The sequence below is a fragment of the Miniopterus natalensis genome, chromosome 1, assembly GCF_054644295.1.
Source record: "Miniopterus natalensis isolate mMinNat1 chromosome 1, mMinNat1.hap1, whole genome shotgun sequence".
In the NCBI taxonomy this organism is placed as follows: domain Eukaryota; kingdom Metazoa; phylum Chordata; class Mammalia; order Chiroptera; family Miniopteridae; genus Miniopterus; species Miniopterus natalensis.
The window spans coordinates 43,209,982-43,230,201 of NC_142081.1; the positions used below are offsets into that span (position 1 = coordinate 43,209,982).

The following is a 20,220-nucleotide window of genomic DNA, read 5'->3' on the forward strand; positions in this document are numbered from 1 at the left end:
AGCACGGATAAGCCTCTCCCCCCTGTACTCGGCATCAGGAGAACTGCGAGGGGCGAGACATACCTACAGCATTAACCTGATTGTCTGCAAAAATGGGTATTTAATATTTGTAAACCATCCATCCCAGGGAAGGTGGGTCTGTGGCTTCCTGCTGTCCTTGCCCCATCCCTGCTGGAGCTTCAGCAGTTCCCAGAAACTCTGTAGCCCAATGCTGGTTCCGGGGCACGACTGACCTGGATGCATCAATCTGGACTCACCTCTCTCTCTTTAAAGGGGTGTGGGGCTAGGGGAAATGAAACATTCAGTTTTTTCTATTCTTAGCCTGTCTTACAAATATAACTGCATAATTGTGCGGAGGCGCTCATGTTGAGTGTACCACAGTGAATTATTTAAACACACACACACACACACACACCCCTTCAGAGGAGCTGAGATAAATTAACCATGGGTAAGTGAATAGCCCACTTCAGAGTTCTACCTGAAGTTCATGCTTCAAGCCCATCTGTCTTATCTCTCCAATGAGAGTGATTGGTGCCCTGGGTGTGTGCTGAATGTGAACCTGTCCCTGCACGCGGGGACTCCGCAACCAGCTGGGGCTGCTCTGTATTCAGCCCTGGGCAACAACATTTCAGTAGGGAAGTCTTCCTTGAGGCAGAAAGGAGGACCCGGCCAGCATCCTTGTCATGTGCCAACCAATGTGAAACATCACTATTCCCCTAAAAACAGGCAGCTACAATTAAGGCAGGACCCCAAATCCTAGGCCCACCCCTGAGTGCTACAGTGGAATGAAGGCCACACTTGCAGAGCCCTCCACACTAATGTGGCCTCATGGCTCATGCTCTTTGGAACCTGCTGTGTCCACAGAAACATACAATCTGGGTCCATTTTAAATCACATTGGTATACTTAGATTGACCATGTGTCTGCAATTTCCCAGGAAAGCTCCAAATTTCAAATCTTCTCTTCCATCGCCACCATTAGGCCCACTCAGATCTGTCAGAACTTGTGTCCAGATTTTGGCAGGAAACCCCCAGCCCCTGTGGGCAGATAAGTTCCAGGTAGCAGTGCTTCAGGATACCACCTGTATTCCTTAGTTTCCCCTTGAGAACTAAGCACAACATCAACCAAGGCTGGATGCATTAAAGGCAGGAAAAGAGAACACAAGCCTCCATTGCGAAAGCCCAACAGAACCAATCATTTCCACTGCTGGCCCTCAGGGGCTGGTGACCTTCACAGGTGACCTTCTAATGATGCCGAACAACTGGCAGCAAAGGCCAGTCCCCCACCTCCAAAAAGAAGCTGAATCTGTAATCAGACCTATTAGAAAGAAACCTCAGTGTGAAAACACTCATTTCCAGGGATTACCAAGTCAGTCCAATGATCAGGGAATCAGGACCACCACAGATAATATCCATATCACAGCAGCACCAGAACGCCCTCACTCAGAAACGCCGGAGCCAGGCAAGAAAGAACACAGGGCCCACTTCTCTGAGACCAGGCACTTCAAAGAGAAGGGAACTGGGTTTTAAAGGGCAGTGTCTCAGGTAAAGGCATCAAGGTTCTTCTAATGGCAAATCTCAGGCTCCTAAACCCACATGTGTGCAGCAGAGGGGAGCGTTGCTGGTAGCAACAGGAATCAAGAGGGGCTGTGTGTGGCTACACTGTTGTACTCACGACTGAAGCTCAAAATAGCTATACTGACTTTTCCCTTTGCCAGGAATCTTCTGTAATGCTCTGGTTTCATGCTGCAATTTTAGTGTAATTAAACCTGAATCATCCTAAGTGATACATTTCAATTGTTTCCTTAATTACAATTACAAATTGATCCTAACCAAATTCTGGGGTGGGCAGTTACAGGTGGGATCTCAGGCAGGCAGGTGAGTGAGCCTCCCTAGTTCAGGGGCTCTGGGTAGAACCTCTCTCCACGAACAATCTGAGAGAGAGGCCTGTGCTGGGGGTCAGCTGTTGGATGCGGGTGCCCAAGGGAGGTGGCTGTTGGCTCCTCACCGTGAGCTCCTGCTTCATGTACTCGATCGTGGCCTCCAGCGCCCGTGTGCCCCGGGTGGCCTCGTCCTCCACGGCCTTCACAGTCTTGAGGAGGGAGGTGACATTGGTCACCATCACCTGCATGGGAAGAAAGGCCGAGAGGAAACAGTGCCCTGAGTTTTAATCCCTAGGCCCTTTAGTTCCAGATCTGATGCTATGAGTAAAAACACCTTTCCTTAGGTGAGAAAGGAGCTCAGATGTGCATGCTCCCAATGCTCTGGGTGCTTCTCTCTCCAGCACTCCTCCTGCATGCTCACCCCTAGCTGGGGCTCCACTCTACCTTGGCAGCCCCCTTGAGCTGGTACATGGAGGGGTCATCGGCGGGCTTGCTGGCAGCTCCCTTGGTAGCACCAATGAGGTCTGAAAGGGCCTTGGCCACGTCTTTGATGGCGTTGATCAGTACCACCTGAAAGAGAGCATGAAGCCCAGGTGAGCACCCCGAGCAGTCACCTACCGGCTTCACTAGGAGCACATGGCCCAAGGGCAGGCTGGGGGCACTTGGGTCTAAGTCAGCAGCTCTCAAACCTGCAACTCACAGAATCCTAGGAGCCACCCCTGGAGATTCTGATGCAGGAGTCTGGATGAAGATCCATTACCCAGACTTTGCAAAGCTCCCAAAGGCTGATATTTGGCATGTTTAAACACCTCTTAGAGGGCAGCTCTGCTGACATGCTGCCTGTGAAAGAACGAAGGCAGCTAGGCAGACACCTGAGAGGCAGCACCATTCACCTGTGCTCTGAACTGGTGACCAAAAAATGCTGAGAACAAAATGTGAGCCTCTTAGCTCAGCCTACAAGGCCTCCGTGGCCACCCACCTGCATCTTCGGCTTTGGTTTCTCGGATTCTCTGACTTACTCACTAAGCTACAGGCACATGGGTCTTTCTTCCCCATTGGAAGTCCCAACTCATTTCCGATTCAGGGCCTCTGCTCCTGCTGTTCCCTCTGTCTGGAACCTGGCTCTTCTCGTCATTCAGGTATCAGCTCAAATGTCATGTCCTCAGACCTTTCTGGACCACCCAAACTGCAGCCCTGCCCCCACCCCTCCACCCCCATCACACACACTGCAACTCCATCAGCTTGCCCTGTTTTACTTATAGCACTTATTGGCATGCGGAATTATTTTATTATTTGTTCTCTTAAATACCGTCTGCCTTTCCCATGACTTGGATGCAAATTCCAGGTGGGCCAGCCCGGACTCCTGTCTGCGCGTTCGCACTCAGAACAGGGCGTGGCACGTTAGTGTGCACTCAGTACAAGCTCGTGGAAGGAGTGAATACATAGGTGTGAACCCATGTAACACTGGATAGGATACAGTATCTTCCCTCTTCTAATGGAACACAGACTATCTTTCTTTCAGTGTGCTAGACTCTGAAGTACCAGGCATACTCAGGAATTACGTGATATCCTATGGTGTTACATTGAACTCTTTTAGGTCCAGTTGCTACAATAATAACTCCTACTTCAACAATAATAAGGACTTCACTTTATTGAGCGCGTGTTCCAGGGGCTGAACCAGATACTGTACACATATTATCTCATTTAACACTCATCACTGCCATTTCAAGTGGGAACTAAAATGTTTGTGTCAATACTCCCAGGGCTGGGGAGTAGAAGAGTTGGGATTTGAACTCTGGTCAGTGTGATCCCAAAGTCATGGTCTTAACCTCCAGGCTATGTTATGCTCTACAGCTCTGGCTCCTACAAAAGAGATCAGCAGCACCAGCCCTGCCCATCTCACCGCACTGCTCTGAGGATGAACTGAACAGCCTACGCAGAAACACATATTAGAAATTAAGAGTCCCAGACAGCTGCAAGCACAGTGACACCGCGATTACACGGCCTCCTGCGCCCCCTTCTCCATCCTGTGCCTTCGCACCCACAGGGCGCACGGAACCTTGGCCAACCTCTGAAACCACAGAGAAGGTTGGGCTGTGATGGGGCTCGTGGGGAAGGGCTGACGTGTGTGGACCTCACACTGATTCCTGAGATTGCAGCCAGGAGGGGCAGACGGGGGAGGCTGAGGGACAGAAGCAAAGGCCAGCTGCCAATATCCCACGTGCCCTGTCCCACCCCTGGTCACTGGACAACTGGCCGGCAAGTGGGGACATTTCTCACTAGCAGTCTCATTAGAAACGGAAGCTTTAGGATATCTAGACCAGTTGGAAGTTAAGACTAAGCAATTCAGTACATTTCTTTATTCAAAGATTTCAATCTTTCCTGGCCAAGTCACTTCTCCTACAGCTGAGCCAGGCTTGGAAAGTGTGAGTTCCCACCCCAGTGACGAGTTTTCAAGCTCTTTCTTCCTCCATGGGGGTAGGAACAACACTGTAGGCAGGGGTTTCTGTGAAGATTTCGAATTGCAGAGGAAGCCCGTCTGAACTGATGTTACCAAAGAGAAATCCAGCAGAAGGAATAAAGTGGCAACATTCAGAAGGTTCCCTCCGGGAGCTCTGCTCCACTGGAGGACACCAGGAGGGGACAGCCACGGCCACGTGGGAACAAAGCTGGTGGCCTGCTGTTAATCAGAACAGTAGCTGTCACCCAGGCATGGAATGGTAGGGGGCTTTCTACCCAGTACTGAGCAAATGGGCCACACAGACTCGTTCACTGAGTATGGTTTCATCAGTGAAAGCGGAGCGTGTACCATTTGATGGTGCTGGGATAGAGGGAACAGAGGGATGTAAGTTTTGCACATGGGAATGGGCAGAGTCCATTCTTGAGGGCTGTGGTCAGCTATTCAAAAACAGGTGAACATGTATTTGATGGATATCCGCTATGTCCTAGGAGCTGTGTTGGGGGCTTAGGTTTCAAAGATTAATAAGCTGTAATTACTGTTCTTGGTAGCTGATGCTCTAGGCTGGGGGAAAGGAATAGGCGGATACCTTCAATGAAACTGCGAGGTCAGGGCCGAGTATAAGAGCCCAGAGCCCTTCCCCACCTCTCCTCTCCTCTCCTGCTTCACAGCCAAATTTCTTGTGTAGGGTGTCCATAGGTCTTGGCTTCGTTTCCTCACTCTCACCTGGCTTCCCTGACACCCCCACACATGGCCCTGGCTGGGGTCCCCACTGTCTTTAATGTCACCTGGGCCCATGGCCACCTTTCCTGACGACTCAGCCATCTCTGGTGGGTTGAAACACACCCTTAAAAGCTTACTGACTGGCTATTTAAGGCAGAACTCGCCCGTGCAGCTGGCTACTTTGGTCAGCAAGGTGTTTAAAATTACTTAAATTAACGTAAGTGCAGACAAAAGTTATCTCGTGACCGGTCAGCAACGTTCGGACAATGAGACATGAGTATACTCATGATGGGTCATTAACATGAGGCTCCTGGATTTCCTCCTATCAGCTGTACCTGCTTCTCAATCTCCTTACTCATCTCTTTCTCCTTAAATGGTCTTAAATCAAGCATTCCTCGGGGCTCTGCCTTGAAGGCCCCTTCTCTCCACACTTTTCTTCCTCCGTGATCACAGTCACGGTCTGTGGGGCAACAACCCTCGAATCCATGTCCCTATACCTGGGCAGGCTGATGCCACACACTGGCTGTACCTGATGTCTCTGCCATTCCTAACTCAACATGCCCCAAAATGAACTCACCTTCATCTCCCTGCCCAAGCCAGACCCCTCCAGGGAGCTCCAGCTCCGTACATGGAGCTACCACCCTTCACTCACTGATCGAGCCTGAACCTTGGAGTCAGCCTTGTCTCCTCCCTCTCCCTTATCTCCAAATGCTCACTGCATTCAATTTTTTACCAGGCCCAGCTGAGTCTCTTTAGAGATTCCTCTCAAATCTGCCGGTTTGTCTCCCATCCCCGTGGTCCATGCCATGGCCTTGCCTGGGTAACGGCATCCTACCATCCCCAAACCATGGACACGCTCACGCACATACTGTTTACTTCAAAGTCCCTACTTTGCCTTTGGCTTCTTCCGAGGCCTGGTGTGCAGTGTCTGCGGGATCACAAGGATCCCCCCATCTCCCAGGCCCACCCGTACCTGGGTCTCAGGGTCATCAGAGCCCAGGCTGGCGGCCCCCAGCTTGACCACCTCGGCGAGCTGGGTGATGGTGGCTGCTGAGGACTGGGCCGCCTGGGCCAGCTTGTCTGGAGTGGATGCGGCCCCTGACACCAGCAATTTTGTGTCTTCCACCAAGGCCTTGGCTGTCTTCAGAATGTTCTCTCTGGAAGGCGAAGAGCAGAGGGGACAGGGAGAGACAAAGGGCCAAGCTTGGTTACTAATAGTGGAAAGAAAAGAAACCCTTCACAGGGGGCTTTTTGTTAAAGGGCTCTGAGGAAGGGAGGTGACATGTTTCCCCTCCCGTATCAGGGGTGCTCATCTTCTGTGTAGGGAGAGTTAGCCCTGTAGTCACGTAGTCGACTAGTAAAGCTTCAATGAAAAATTCAGGCTCACCAGCCCTGTAGCTAAATGAGAGATCAGCTTCTTTCTTGCGGTTTCCATGGATCAGGGGACCCTCCCAGTCCATCAGAGCCCAAGAGGCTGGGTCCTGGAAGGGGTGGCCAATAGGGATCTTTCCCCAGCCCAGCCCTGGGACTGGAGAGAGGGAAGGGTGCTGGACACGTGGTGAGGATATAGATGGCCTCCAGCAGCAAACGGAAACCCTGGTACCAGCCTTTTGAATGGGGCCTCAAGAGCCAGCCCAGGAAAGACAGGAGGCTCAGAGGCCCACTCCCCAAAATATGAAGAGCTCACTGTCCCTGCCCGTTGCTGGGGCTGGTGAGCAAATCAGAGGCCCCGCTCTCCAGCGTCAAAGTGAAAGATTGGAAAGCTGTCCTCTGCAGAGCAGGCTGGGTTTAGGCTGTGAGAGGCAAAGCTGGAAGGCGACTCTGTGTTGACAGCTGGCAAAAGGGGCTTATTTAGATTACGTGGTTCACTTTCCCCACTTGAACGTCCTGTTGAAATCAAAACGGATGACCCCATTTCTGGCTCCTGGGCAGCGTCTCCACGGTCCAGCAGGCAGCCTGGCCCTCCCCCACCCAAGAGCCCCGCACCTGTGGTCTGCAAAGGTCTCGTTGTTCTCTGCGTTCAGGGTCCCCGCGGTCGCAAACATAATGGTGGTGTCCAGGTCTGCGATGATTCCAGACACGGCAGTGGCAGCCGTGATACATGCCTGGGTCCCCTTGTTTCCAGCCTGGAGAGCTGACAGCACCAAGGACACCTGCAGGCAGAGAGGGAATGTCAGAGGGAGCAGAGGAAACGTAACCCAAACACCCCATAAACGCTGAATCTTTCCTGCGGAGGCCGATGCAGCTTTTGGGTTAACAGCACAGTTTGGGTCAAGAACCTCAGTCTGAGCATCAGCGTTGCTGTTTCCTGGCTGCCTGACCTTGGATAGGCAGGTTTACCTAAGTCTCAGTTTCCTCATCTGTAAAATGGAGCTATTACTTCTTCTATCAGGGTTGTTGGCAGAATTAAGTGCAGAAAAATGTACGTACAATGTCTAATGTGGAACTTGGCACACAGTAAGTGTTCAGTAGAGGGCAGATGCTATTATTTTACTATAATTATGTTTCTGAAACCACGAGGAGGGATAAAGGATTAGGCTCCTGTGAAAGGCGTGGCCATTTCTGTTCCCTCTGATCAGGTTTTTTTGCAGAACAGCCCCCTCTGCTAACACTCATCGGTCCCTTCCTTGGCAGCTTCTTTTTGTTTTTATTTTTGATACACTTTTATATAGTCTTCATTTTTAAGTAAGAAGGGAGCCTCCTGATTGGAAATTCTCCACAGAGGACCTGAGGGGCTGGAGCCCAGAGGGGATCACTGTCTGTTACCTCTACCTCAACGCTCTCTTGAGCCTACACCTGCCACCGATTAACTCCAGGGAACTTACAATTCGCTAAGGTGTGCATTCCAGTGTCTTCCGTGTCAGAAACCCTACATTGCCGCCTCCCATGCCCCCTCCAGCACATCCTCACTGCTCCTAGAGACACTCCTGGCCCCACCACACCGCTGCATACAGTTGTCCCACGGCTGTGGAGAGGAATTGAACAGGTTCAACTTCCCCAGCCTCCTACCCCTCTTGCCAGCGCCTTCCTTCAGCATTAAGCTCATCACTACATCAGCCAGTTCCTTACTTCCCCAAACACCCTCTGCCTCTCCCCGCTCCCAGTGGTCTGCCCTCTGTCTGCAATGCCCCCTCCCCTCCTCTTCTCCAGCCACTGCTCTGCTCAGCCTGCAAAGTCCGCTCAAAGTCCCCACCGGGCTGCTTTGCCCCTGTCCTCTCCCAGAGGGACAGCTGGACCTCCTGAGGGTTCTACACACCCTGTCCCTGCCCTCAGGGGGGCCCACCAATTACAAACAGTAATGAATCCGGCCAGCGGCTGGAGGCCCTCTGGGGCCAGGGGCTGTCATATTAATCCCTGTGCACACACACTCCCCGTCTCTGACTATGGCTGACCCAAAGAGGAGGCTGAAATATTTTATGAACGCATTTTTTTAAAAAAATCCGCTGACCAGGGCAGGGCCGTGAGAGCACTGGTTCGACCGCTTTCTCCCTCCTACGCGGCCGAGATCTCAGCGGAGGTCACAGACACAGGCCGGCAAGGGGGCAGAGGGCCCGTTTCCCGAGAACCTGCCGTGTCCCAAGGCCAGCCACAAGGAACTATTTCCCAAGTTTAACTCTACCCTGTCCCAGCAGGAAAAGGTGAGTCAGACCGGCACAGGGCTGGCCTGGAAATAAGGGATCCAGTTTCTGAAAAGAACTCCCAGAGGACAAAGGCCAAGGCAAGACATCAGAAGTCCAGGAGGAGCCTTCTCAGCCAGCGTCCGGCGCGCTGGGAAAGGTGCGCGTCAGCTGGTGTTTGCTGAGCATCTGCTAGGCCCCAGGGGGTGAGGGCAACAGACTGAACAAGCCGAGAGGCTCAAGCGGGGGTGATGCAAACACAAACAAGACATGTGCGAAAGACATGGGGCGGGATGGGAGGGCAGGAGATTACTCAGGCAGGGACACACAGTCAGAAACCTGAGAAACTGCCAAATAGACCAGTTGCTCTGAACACGCCTCCTCCCTGCCTGTGACCCTTCTCCAGGGGTCCTAGGTCAGGGCTCCCCTGCTGGGAGAGGCAGTAAGACCAGGGCCAGCTCAGGAAGATCATGCAGCTGGAACCCCTCCCCAAATCGCCCCGCCCCTCCCGCTGCCCCCCTTCCCCTCACTACCCCTGGTCTTCTACTGGGAAATAGGCAAGAGTAACTTCAGTAACAAGGAAGGGCTTTCAGAGGAGGGAGGGTGCCTTCCTCAAACTGAGATGTCCATTTCCTCATCCTGTGGGGTCCGGGGAGGCCTGGGTGGCTCTGGGGGCTGCGGGAGACGGCCGGATCGTGGCTGGGCCACGGGCAGAGCAGCGTCTGTAGGGCAGCTTCCAGGTGAGGGTCCCCCGCCTTCCCCCCCCCAGGTCCTATTGCCAAGCTTCTAAACACTGCAGAGCTCTGTGTCCCGAGAACCCAAGGGAAGGAGAGGGAAAGCCGGCCAAGCACGGAGGCTTCGGCCTGCACTCCTGGCGGCCTGTGAAAGAGCTCCCCTGGAAAATGACTCAGAAATCAGCAAAGCAAAAGGTTAACTCACTTCAAAAGGATAAAGGAGTCACTGGGAAGGAGGGGACACTTAGAAAGGGCATCGCTAACTGGGAAAACATCCCAGAGAGCAGTGCTGGAGGACAGTTTACACGGACGGCAACTGGCATTTATTAAATGAGCTGTGTGCCTGGCACTGTGCCAAGCACTTATACACATGCCACAGCAATTAGTCTGCACAGCCCCACGGGCCAGGGACGAATGCTGTTTCTTTACCCTCATGGCACAGATGAGGAATTCGAGGCCAGGAAAGGTGAGGTTACTTAGCTGAGATCCTAGAGCCCCGTCCACTACCCTATGTGATTCTCTCTATGGACAGCTGTCATTAGAGTCAGAAATGTCATCTGGACGCCTGCTCTTCCACCAAGGTGCCATGTGACCTCAGGCAGGCGCTTAACCCTCCCGCACATCGCTGACTGGTCTGGAAATAAAGAGGTTACACGAAAGGAACTTTAGGTCCTTCTCACTCAGCCCCACAGCACCTGGGAGCCTCCTGAGAAGGAAGCACATGGAGCAAAAGTGTCCAAGGAGTTGCAGGGAGGGGCTCCAGGTGCTGATCTTTGACTTTGAAACGGTCTGTCCAGTCCCCAGGAGAGACCTTCAAGGTGGACAGCCAGAGCCCTGACCTTCGTGAGACAGTCCCTCTCACACTCAATTTCTCAAGGCCTATGGATGACCCCTCCAGCTCCCTAGTGTGCCCCATCCCTGGGGAGACGCTGGGTTCCAGGGAAGATGACCAGACCTGACTTAGCTGGGTTGTTTTGGGCTGAGTTTCCTGCCCATGACCTTGGTCACAGCAGGTCACTGTGGCTGTGTCTGGCCCAAGGGCTGCTCCTTACCTTCTCAGTGACGGCGCGGGCACACTCGATGAGCTCCCTCTTGGTGTAGCTGTCGGTGGGGCACACCTGGAGGGCCCCTGCCTTCTGCACCAGGAAGATGCAGCCGTGGCCCAGGTCCTGCACTCGAGTGCGAATCTGGAAGCCGATCTGCAGAGGCAGCCGGGGTGGGGAAGAAGCATGATGGACCTGGCCATGGAGGTCCTCCCTGCATGGAAAATTTCTCCTGCATCCTATGAGAGCCTGGCTGGGAAAATTCCACTGCTGTGTGGAGTCTGTGCTGGGTGAAGTATGGAATTTGGTTGAGTTTGCTTCTCAATTTTAAAGACTGTGAAATGCCCCCCATCCTCAGTAAGCAAGCCTGCACCTCATTCCCTTAGCACAAGGCCTCCCTGATATTTGCTGCCTTTTCTGGGGTATTGCTTATCTGTTTCCCGTGCCACCTGATAAGAATGTCAGTTATATGAGCTCTGCTGGATAATTAACTCTGTATTCCTTCCACAAGCACTTACTGAGCCCCTACTGTGTGCCAGGGCCTCTTCTAAGCAGGTAAGGAAGGCATTTACTTTCACTTATTCCGCACAACAGCTCTAGAGGGTAATTAGAAGTTAGGAATATATAGCCTTAGTACTAAGAATATTTTAGTGTTCAGATTCTTACAAAATTGGTATGTTTACCAACCAGAATGCCCCCCTCCTCAGCTGCACCCGCAGTGAGAGTGGGACCCAGGCTTCCTTTCTATCAGGCCAGGTTGGAGGTTTCCTTAAAAAGTTCCATTTTTTAGAGCTAAGGGCTCAGCAGGAACGCATTCTTTTAATGGCCTCTGGTTTGTGTGATCATAAAAGGAACTTTGCCTAAAAGAAGCCAAAGGAGCTTCCCTGTGGGTAAGCTGCCAGCGGTTTCTTTAAGTTGCAATAAATCCCGTGGCCACCTCCCAGAGTGCACATCCCTCTGGCTCTGTGTCACATCAATTTCATTTGGATTCGATCAATACAGCCGCCATACTAATCTGACCTCCAGCCCAGGTAAGCAACTAAAAACAAAACAGACAAAAACCTTTAGGCTTTAGTTGGTGTTATTTTCATGAAATCACAATAGCAAGCAGCTGTGGCTTATTCTTCTAGCATCATGAAGTTACTAAATAGCCTCAGGCACTGGGGATAAGCCCTGGGAGATCCGGGCCACCTGCATGCTGTCTTCCACTATCAGCCCATGAGACAGAGTTTAAGGAAGGGTGACTTTGAGGAGTGAAGGGGGCTGCAAATGGTAACTCTCCCATTATCGAAACACTTCCTGCTTTTAGGGAAAAGGGGGTTAATTCCCTTAATCCCTTAAGGCCCAAAGGATGTTTAAATCCATTTAATAGAAAATTCTCCTCATCCAGAAAGTTGGGGCGTCTTCTATTGTATCCAGAGGGCTGCAAAAGCTTCACAACCAGGCAGGGCTTCTTGCTGACCATTTATTTCCACGTAGAATAGAACAAGCATAGCTCCCAGGGTCACACAACCTAGCAGCTCTGCAAACACATCTGGACCAGTGCAGCAGCAAGGCCGCCACTGGAGAGGGAGAGGCACCCTAATTCAGCCCACACAGGGGCTGCCATTTAAATACAGCTGTTTGCGGGGGCACGCTGGTTGCTGTAAGCGTGAGATCAAACTGAAGGAGTTTTAGATGCAACCTGGCTCTCAATGCTTTTCTGATCCATAGGGTTTAACCCTAAGTACACAAGGGTCAGAGCGAATCCAAAGGCAAGAGTTCCGCTATGGCGGATGACAGATCTCCAAAAGACAGGTGCTGCCAGGAAAGTCAGGTAAGGGGCAAACGGAGGAAGAAATGTTGATGGAATCTCAAAATAGAAAACAGCCTTCCCAGTTCAACCTCCCTTCATTTACAGATGAAGAGACTGAGACCAGAGAAGTAATGTGACTGGCCCAAGATCACATAGCCAGTCCCTGGGAAGCCAGTGAGAATCCAGGCCTCTAACCCCAACACAGCTCCATCCATAAGACCAGTGCCTTTCTAACTTTGATGTTCCCCCAGTTAGCAGCAGAGCCCCTGATCCCCCCCCTCCACCCAATAAAAGCTCTCATGAAACCTCAACATGTAAAATTAATAGAATTTATTAGCAGTATACTCTTCTTTATGAGTTAAAATTTATATCCTTGACTCAATAAAAAGCCAACAATGAGACTGAGCGAACCTAATCTTAAAAGTCGGGGTTAGGAAAGCCAGCTGCAGCCTCAGCCACCAACTCATTTCTGTGTTTTGCTTTGGTTGCACAGTGTTGAGAAAATTCCGTTGTGTGTGTAAAGAAAGAAAACGATCGGTTCTCTTGCAGTTTCTTGACCACAGCAGGCAGGACAGAGCTGCATCAGCCTGAGACCTGTACAGACCACCCCAGGTGAGGCACTGGGGCCCCCAATGGGACCAAGGGTACGTGCAGCTTTTCCTGACAGTTTTTAAAGTAGTTCAATTATATGTTTAAAAAGTGAGACTTGAGTCAAATGTACAGAACTTCCAAAGCCCTGCCGTGAGTCAGGGTGCTGAAGAATTAGATGTGAAACCCGGAACCCTGCTCCCTGCACAGAGTTTTCTGTTTATAGAATGACGGGCACTGGGACAAGTCCAGACCTCTTAAATCCTCCCCAAATTCCCGAGGGTGGCAGGGAGGGGGACTTGCTCCTGAGCTGTCCCAAACCTGAAGCCTATGGGCAGACATGGTTAAGTGGCGGGGATACGTCCTCACGGACACTCTCAGGCTCCCGCAGCCCTCTCTCAAAAGGCCATGCTGTAAAATCACACCCCAAGGCCCTGACACTCAGCCCCTTTCTTGGAGGTGGCCTCAGGCACATAGCAAAGACCTTGAAACATGACAGGGGAGCTGGCACAGTGGTCATCATGGGTGAAATTCCAGTTAGGAAGCACCAAGGAAGAGCAGCACCAGAAAGCAAAGGGATGGGACTAAAATCAGGGAACAGCTGCAAAAGCCCTTGGGGTTCCTGGTCAACACAGGGCTTGGCCTGGGCAGTAGGGTCTGTGCCAGGTGGCACAGTTACTTTCTAGGCGCCTGGAGGCTCCTTTGAGGTTTGACCATAGAAACCTCCTGTACATGTGGCTGCAGGATCCTATTTGGACAGCATGCAGGAGGGATGCAGTATTATAAAGGACAGATTGAAATCAGCTTCAGTCATTCATTTTCACAGGCTGAGGGCTGAATGTAACGAAGGGACCTCAGGATCCCAACCCCAGCCCCAATCCTGCTCTCAACCCTTCACTAGTGGGGCCCACGGGTAGCAGAAAGGACCAAGGACCTAGCTTGCAGCCCTGCCCTTCCCTGGCCACCGGACTCTTTGGGTGAGCCTGCCAACCTCCTGGGCCTTTGTTCCCTCACCTGTGACACAGGACAGAATCTGCCCTGCCCACTTCTCAGGACCGATGGACGAGCAAATGAAAGGTACATGTGAAAACATAATGCACAAAGTGCCACGTGAATGTTAATTGTTGTGAAAAGAGGCAGCCTGGTGCAGGGGAAAGGGCAAGCGTTGCCTAACAAAGCTGGGTTCGAATCCTGACTTTTTCACATAGTTACTCCTTAACTTATTTACTTGAAACTTCACTTATTCCAAAAAGTTGTTGAAAGTGGCTTCAACACTATGGTAGCTGTGTGGTCTTGGACAATTTAACTAAGCTCTGAGCCTCGGTTTGATTATCTGTGAAATGGGGAAGAACAAACGGCTGCCTGGCATGCTGCAGATAAGGGTACCCAGGATAGCACAGCACCTGACTCCCCCTGAGGAGCTGATTCACTCTCACTCTCATTCTTTTCCAAGGCCACCTAATGAAAGGACAATAGAATCAGCATAGCGACAAAGCAATAGCCTACTCTACTGCACTTTTACAGAACAATCTGTACGGCCGGAGGAACATCTAGGAAGGGAATACGTTATTAAGACTGTATTCCAAAAGATAAGGGCTTAACATGCCGAGTTTCTCAAAGCAACACTAAACTTCTTGGCAGACGTGACCAGCTGCAAGGGTGAGCCAACTCACAGCCAGTGTTTATTATAAAGAAACGTTGCACAAAGATTAAACTTGGGGTTTTAAATTGGCGACTTTAGTAAAGCATGACTTGAACCACAAGGAAAGCCCTCAATTCCCTCCTCGCCCAAATAAAAGTAAAATGGAGATAGTCTCCTGGTTTTGCGCCTAGAGGGAAATCAGAAGCCTGGCCTTCGCGAGGTTTTGGATCAAATTTCAATCGGAGGGAGTCTGAGAAATTCTAACCATCTTCTTTACAGCTTAAAACTCAACTCAACGTACAGATTTTTCTCAGGCATTAAAAAAAAAAAAAATCACATCTGAAGCTGGGTCAAATACACTGCCCCTTGGAGAGCCTGTGAAAGTTGAAATGACAACAACGGACAGCATCTGAGAAACCGGACCGTTTCCCCTCAGAGAGAAGTGGAGGGAAGAAGTAGAGTGCACAACAGAAATAGTGCCGCATTTTCTCAACTATGCAAGAGTCTTGGAGTGGAAAGTTTAGGCAGTTCGAGAGCGGACCCCACCTCGGGGGGGGGGGGGGGGGGGGCTTCGGTTCTGCCACAGGCTCCACGAGCGTCCCTGCTAGCTCCCTGCTTCCTCGGAGACAGAGCTGTGGTCACCAAATCTCTTCCCCAGCTGCAGCTCACAGGACTTGCATTTCTTCCTTCCTTTTTTTTTTTTTAAAGAGGAAACTAATCTTAAATAGAGAAGTTGCTCAAGGGTTTTAACTTTTCTGAAGAAAGAAGTTTTCACAATGATGTTAACGAACGTTTCAACTTTCCATGGAAAAATAAGCTAGATAAAGCTCCCGCTTGATGTTCTGAGGGCAGCACTATGATTTTTCCTGTAATTGTCCCATTCTGGAAAAGACCAAAACGCTGACTCGGCACAGCAGAGGGCAGGCCTGCAGCAAGCGCAGCAGCGTCTTATTTGCCCTGGATATAAATATTTGCGCATGCTGTGATGTGGGGGCCCTCTTGGGTATACAGATAATTCCACGGTCTTGGAATAAAAAACCACATTGCTTCAGGGATCTCCTAACCTTCTCAGTTTCCCCCCAAATATCTGTCTGGCAAATGCACACAAAGAATTTTCCTTTGCAAGCCACTGGTAATTTTATATTCTCTCTGCCCCTTCTCGCTCCAGGTCACACTGCTCGTGTCTGGAATGTAAAATACATCTCAAGATGTAACGGAGAAATGGGAGACTCTTAATGAAAACATCAGCTGCTACAAATGCTGGGCTCATAGCTAAAGTAACTAGTTGTGCTTTTAGCAATACATTTCTTTCAAGGCTGCTATGGCTTTATTTTCTCTTTTGCTTCAGTGGTCTGTGTTGCAATAAGACAATCTGTTTGTTTCACACATGGGGTGGAACTCAGATGTGGAAAGGCTCCCATAGATCACTGGGTCTTCACTCAGTAACTCAGGCACGCCAGTGTTTAAACTGACCATGGCAACTGGTAGTAGATCCCTTTTTTAAAGATTTCTGGAGACAAAGCCAACCCTCCCTCGCAATCAGTCTCTTTCAGTTTTAATCTCCCTGCAAAGCCAAACACCTTTCCCTTTGTCCAACCAAACTCTTCCTTCCTGTAACATATGTTCCCTTATACTTGCTTATGAAATTCAAAATTACATGTAAATCAAATAAATTATGAGTCCAGATGATTGGTCTATTTTTAAAAAAATGATGGGCCTATGTGAAGAACCTATGGAACCCTGATGTGGGGCTCTGGTAATTTTTCTCTCTTGGTAGTGACTTAACAGACTCATTACAAACAGGATTATTCATGCTGCAGCCTAAATACTCAATCATTCTAAAAATCTCAAAGTGCAGGCACTGTTAGAAACTTAGGTCATCCCATGCCAGATATATATGTAGGCAAGCACATATATATGACACTCCTAGTCACATGCATTGTCACAACACACGTTAGGAAGTGATTTTTGCTTGGGGTCTTCATTTCTACAGTGTCTCTGGGAGCCTTGGTTAAGACATGGTTAGGCCTGACTCCCAGGAAAAACAGCGGCACCGAGTAACTTGGGGACAGTGACTGTCATCACAAGGAGAAGGGAAGACCAGTCACAGCCTCTGCCGTGACCGCCTGGTTCATGTAGGAATGTGGCAAACAGGGTCTGTGCTCAATAAACAGCCTGCTGAATTTCACGGACAGTGGTTACCTTCATCTTTCCAGTGTCCCTGCATCCACTCCATTATTTTTTACTTCTGACTGAGGTCTCCTTCTCTAAGGAGCCACGTGGGAGCTGGGGACTGAACCCTTTCTGTGGCTAACATTGATACACATGCACCCAGGCACCTCAGAGCTCCCCTATTCTGTGTGCTTCCCAATGGACCACTTGATTCTCAGAGGTATCAGAGATGGGAGCTCTCAGAAAGTGGCCTTTGGGACCAAATGTTTGCCATATTAAGACTCATAGGGGTGCAGGCATTCTGAGGCAAAGTCTGTGCTGGCCACTAAGGAGAGTGAGTTTAGAGAAGGTGGGTAGATAATGAAGAGAAGGCTGCAGAAAGTATTGGGACAGGGATCTGGACCAAAGTCACCAAAAATATTTAGGCAAGACTTTGTTTCACGAAAGTAGGCCACACAGCCCTTTCTCAAGAGAGGGGCAGCTAAACCCCAACACTTCTGTAAACCTTTGAAAAAATAAAAAATAATTAAGGGAAATGTGCTAGGCAGGCGTAGGAAACAAAGGAAGATGGCAGTGGGTGTATGCCCTTGGCATCAGGTGATGGGCCAGGGGACAGGTGACCTGAGCAAACATGTAAAGAGTGTCCTTCTGTCTGAAAGCCCACCTCCCCAGATGGCCCCAGATCCCAGCCAGTTGGCCTCAGAAAGGACAGTGAGCCTTGAGCACAGCCTGGGGCTGCTGGGGCTGAACCTGGGGGCTGGCAGCACGTAGTGGGAACTAGGCCTGGATCTGGCTCTCAGGCTGGGGTCTTCTGGAGTGGAGCTAAGCTATGGAGGATCCCCCCGGAGTGGGTACCAGGGTGGATTGGCTTCTGAAAACAGGGGCTTAAGGTGGCAGACCTCCTCTGGTTCCGCCGTGGCTGCTGCCATCTGGCCCTGGAGAGCCAGGTGCCCATAGTCACTGGTCATTTGTGAAGCCAGTCCTCCCAACTCCTCCGGGTTAGTAACCGACTTAGTCATCTGGAAAAAGAAAACAAGCAAGACACAAAACACACACACAGAGAAAAGCATGAGAACCATGTGTTAATACCTCTGGAAGCCAAAGGGTCTCATTCACTTTTAAGCTCTTGGCTTGCATTTGGGGCAGGACACTGGAGAGGGCAGTTCAAGCGAAGCCCATGCTGCATCGCACACAACAGGCCAGGGCCTCTCTCAGGCCAGCGGGTCCCGGCCGATGGGCCACATGCTAGGCTCAGGCCGTGCAGCGTGGAGGCTGGGCCTTCAGGGTCCACTCTGGGAGGTGAGAGCAGCAGCCCAGCCAGCCCTGCCCTGTGGATCAGTCACCAGAGGAGTTCCCCAGGAAAACCACAGGGGGCACAGTCCCTGTGCAAAGCACACCTCTGGTCACACCCTTTTGTAGAGCGATCACCTGGGCTCCAGGACCCCAGAAGTGGGTCCCCTCGGGCACTAGAGGGCATGAGGACAGGGCTGCTAAGGGATTCTCGTGACTGAGAAGTGACGGATAAGACAAATGCATTGGAGGAAGAAACTTACAGAGAATACAGCTTTGTTGTAAATTTGTGCCAAAGAAAGACAAGGTTTTGTCCCCAAATTGAGTTAAGGGTATAGTGAAGCCTAAATGGTCAAGATCTACCTTTTTATTGTCAAGATGTTCTGTATTTTCCTCCTGTTTCATAGAAAAACTTACCTCGGCTTATCCTACGTAGCTAACATGCTGGTTTCACATTTTCCCTCTTCCTTTGACAAAAACACCTTAGTTCTCGCACAGCAGTTTTAACCTGCCACCCAGAAAACTGTCCTTGTCCCTCCGGGGTAAGAGGCTGCCCACCTGCCCCAGCTCTTCTCTCGCCCTGGATGGCAACACAACTCTCTCTCCGCAGCATTTGAAGGCCTTGATTTTAAAGGGCCTTTAAAACCTCCTTTTACCTGACTCCGCATCCACTGAGGCGGGACAGAATGTGCAGCCATGTGGACCAAGAAATGCTATAGGATTTCGGGTCAAGGCGTGGGGTCCCCAGAAATGCACGCGGAACCCCAAGAAAGTGAGGCTGTACCACAAGCTGTTTCGTTGGAGCCCTGCCACACGGAGCACCATGATTCTGGGGCGCCCCAGGGCAGTGAGCAGGACTCTCGCCAACTCAGGGCCCAGACCAGTTACCCCCGGAGCGGCACTACGGCCGAGGCCGGGCTCCTTAAGAACACGGACACCAAGGGCAGGACAGGCTGGCCGCCCGAGAACCCAGCCTGGGGGATATTCCAGAAACTCCACGAGGCCACTCAAGATGTCTGCACCCTCTGCTGTGCAGCATTCCCTGCTGGGAGGAATCGGCACTGGCACCGTAGGTCTGCCTGATGTGACCTGTGACCTGTGGCCTGCCCCTGAGCTGGGCCAGCTCGGCCCCACTCCAGCCTTTCACAGTCACTGAGGGAGGCACGGTTCCTGCCTCCCCCCCAGCCCAAATCCTTTTAAACAACAACAAGCCTGGCACAACCACAGAGTTTCTAAGAATGAGCCGCAGCAGCCAGGGAAGCCTTTGTGGTCCAAGCTCAACCTCTAGTGGACACACGACTACATGACAAAGCTATCCAGACAGGCGGGTCTGACCGGCAGGAGCCGCGCGAAGGCTCAGTATGGTCCCTCGGGCTGGGGAGGCTGCTTGATCTCTCAGCTTGGGCTCAGGAGGCAGCCTCAAAGAGGCAGCTTTCAAAATTTTATCCCATGCCACCTGAACCTTTCAAAGTTAAGTGGAGCTTTTTTACTAGTACTCCTATTAATTCTCTGAGGACACCATCTGTCATCTTTTATACAACTTTTTAACATAACAAGATAGCACCCACTGTCTCTCAATGCCATTTATAGCTAGAGAACCATATAATACAATTATGACTGCACTGCATTTTACCAAAAAAAAAAAAGTTACCTCTAAAAGTTACATGCCTTCTATTGCCAGAAAAAAAAATACTTTTTACACATAACCATTGTGTTTCATTTTGCCTGGAAGACTGGCAATCTCACTGTTCAGATATTATAATTCGATTCGTCAATCTATGTTTAATCCCCAAATGTCTTTTCTTGTACAATAATTTTAATCTATAAATACACCTCAAGTGCTTTGTGAGATGAAATGGATTTTTTCCTTTCTCTGTACTTCCCGGCTTCCTTCTCATTTCCTCCTCGATTTTCATCTCTTTCCTTTGCTCCCCTGTCCTCATGCCCAAGTCTCAGCCACCTTTAATTCCCTCTTGCAGCAGACCGGGGTTTCTAGACCACAGGTAGCCACAGAGACCACGGATGAAGGACAGAAGCTGGGGCCCAGGAGGAACTAGAAACAAACTAATCTCTCCACACAGACCCTGGAATTAAAGGGTGAGTGGTGGTGGGGATAAAAGGGCGCCAACAGTGGGGGGGGGGCATTCTTTTTCTTCTTACCATTTCCTGAGCTGTTACCGCAATGGCTTTAGAATATTTGACCACAGTTGTCTGGTAGTCCACGAATGTTCCCTTTGGTTCTGGAGGCGTGCCATCATCCAGCTAGAGAGGAGAAGA

At 50.7% G+C, this 20,220-nt stretch overlaps 1 protein-coding gene across 1 annotated transcript in view; it reads right to left on the reverse strand.

Annotated features, from left to right (window-relative positions):
• TLN2 (talin 2) overlaps positions 1-20,220 on the reverse strand; it is a 391,554-nt gene that overhangs the window by 38,721 nt on the left and 332,613 nt on the right. Inside the window, exons 44-50 of the mRNA XM_016208572.2 lie at positions 20,104-20,205; positions 17,553-17,672; positions 10,466-10,612; positions 7,049-7,215; positions 6,036-6,219; positions 2,326-2,451; positions 2,007-2,123 (exon numbers count right to left, since the gene is read on the reverse strand). Coding sequence (XP_016064058.1) covers positions 2,007-2,123; positions 2,326-2,451; positions 6,036-6,219; positions 7,049-7,215; positions 10,466-10,612; positions 17,553-17,672; positions 20,104-20,205 — 963 coding nt within the window. The remainder of the gene's footprint in view (positions 1-2,006; positions 2,124-2,325; positions 2,452-6,035; positions 6,220-7,048; positions 7,216-10,465; positions 10,613-17,552; positions 17,673-20,103; positions 20,206-20,220) is intronic.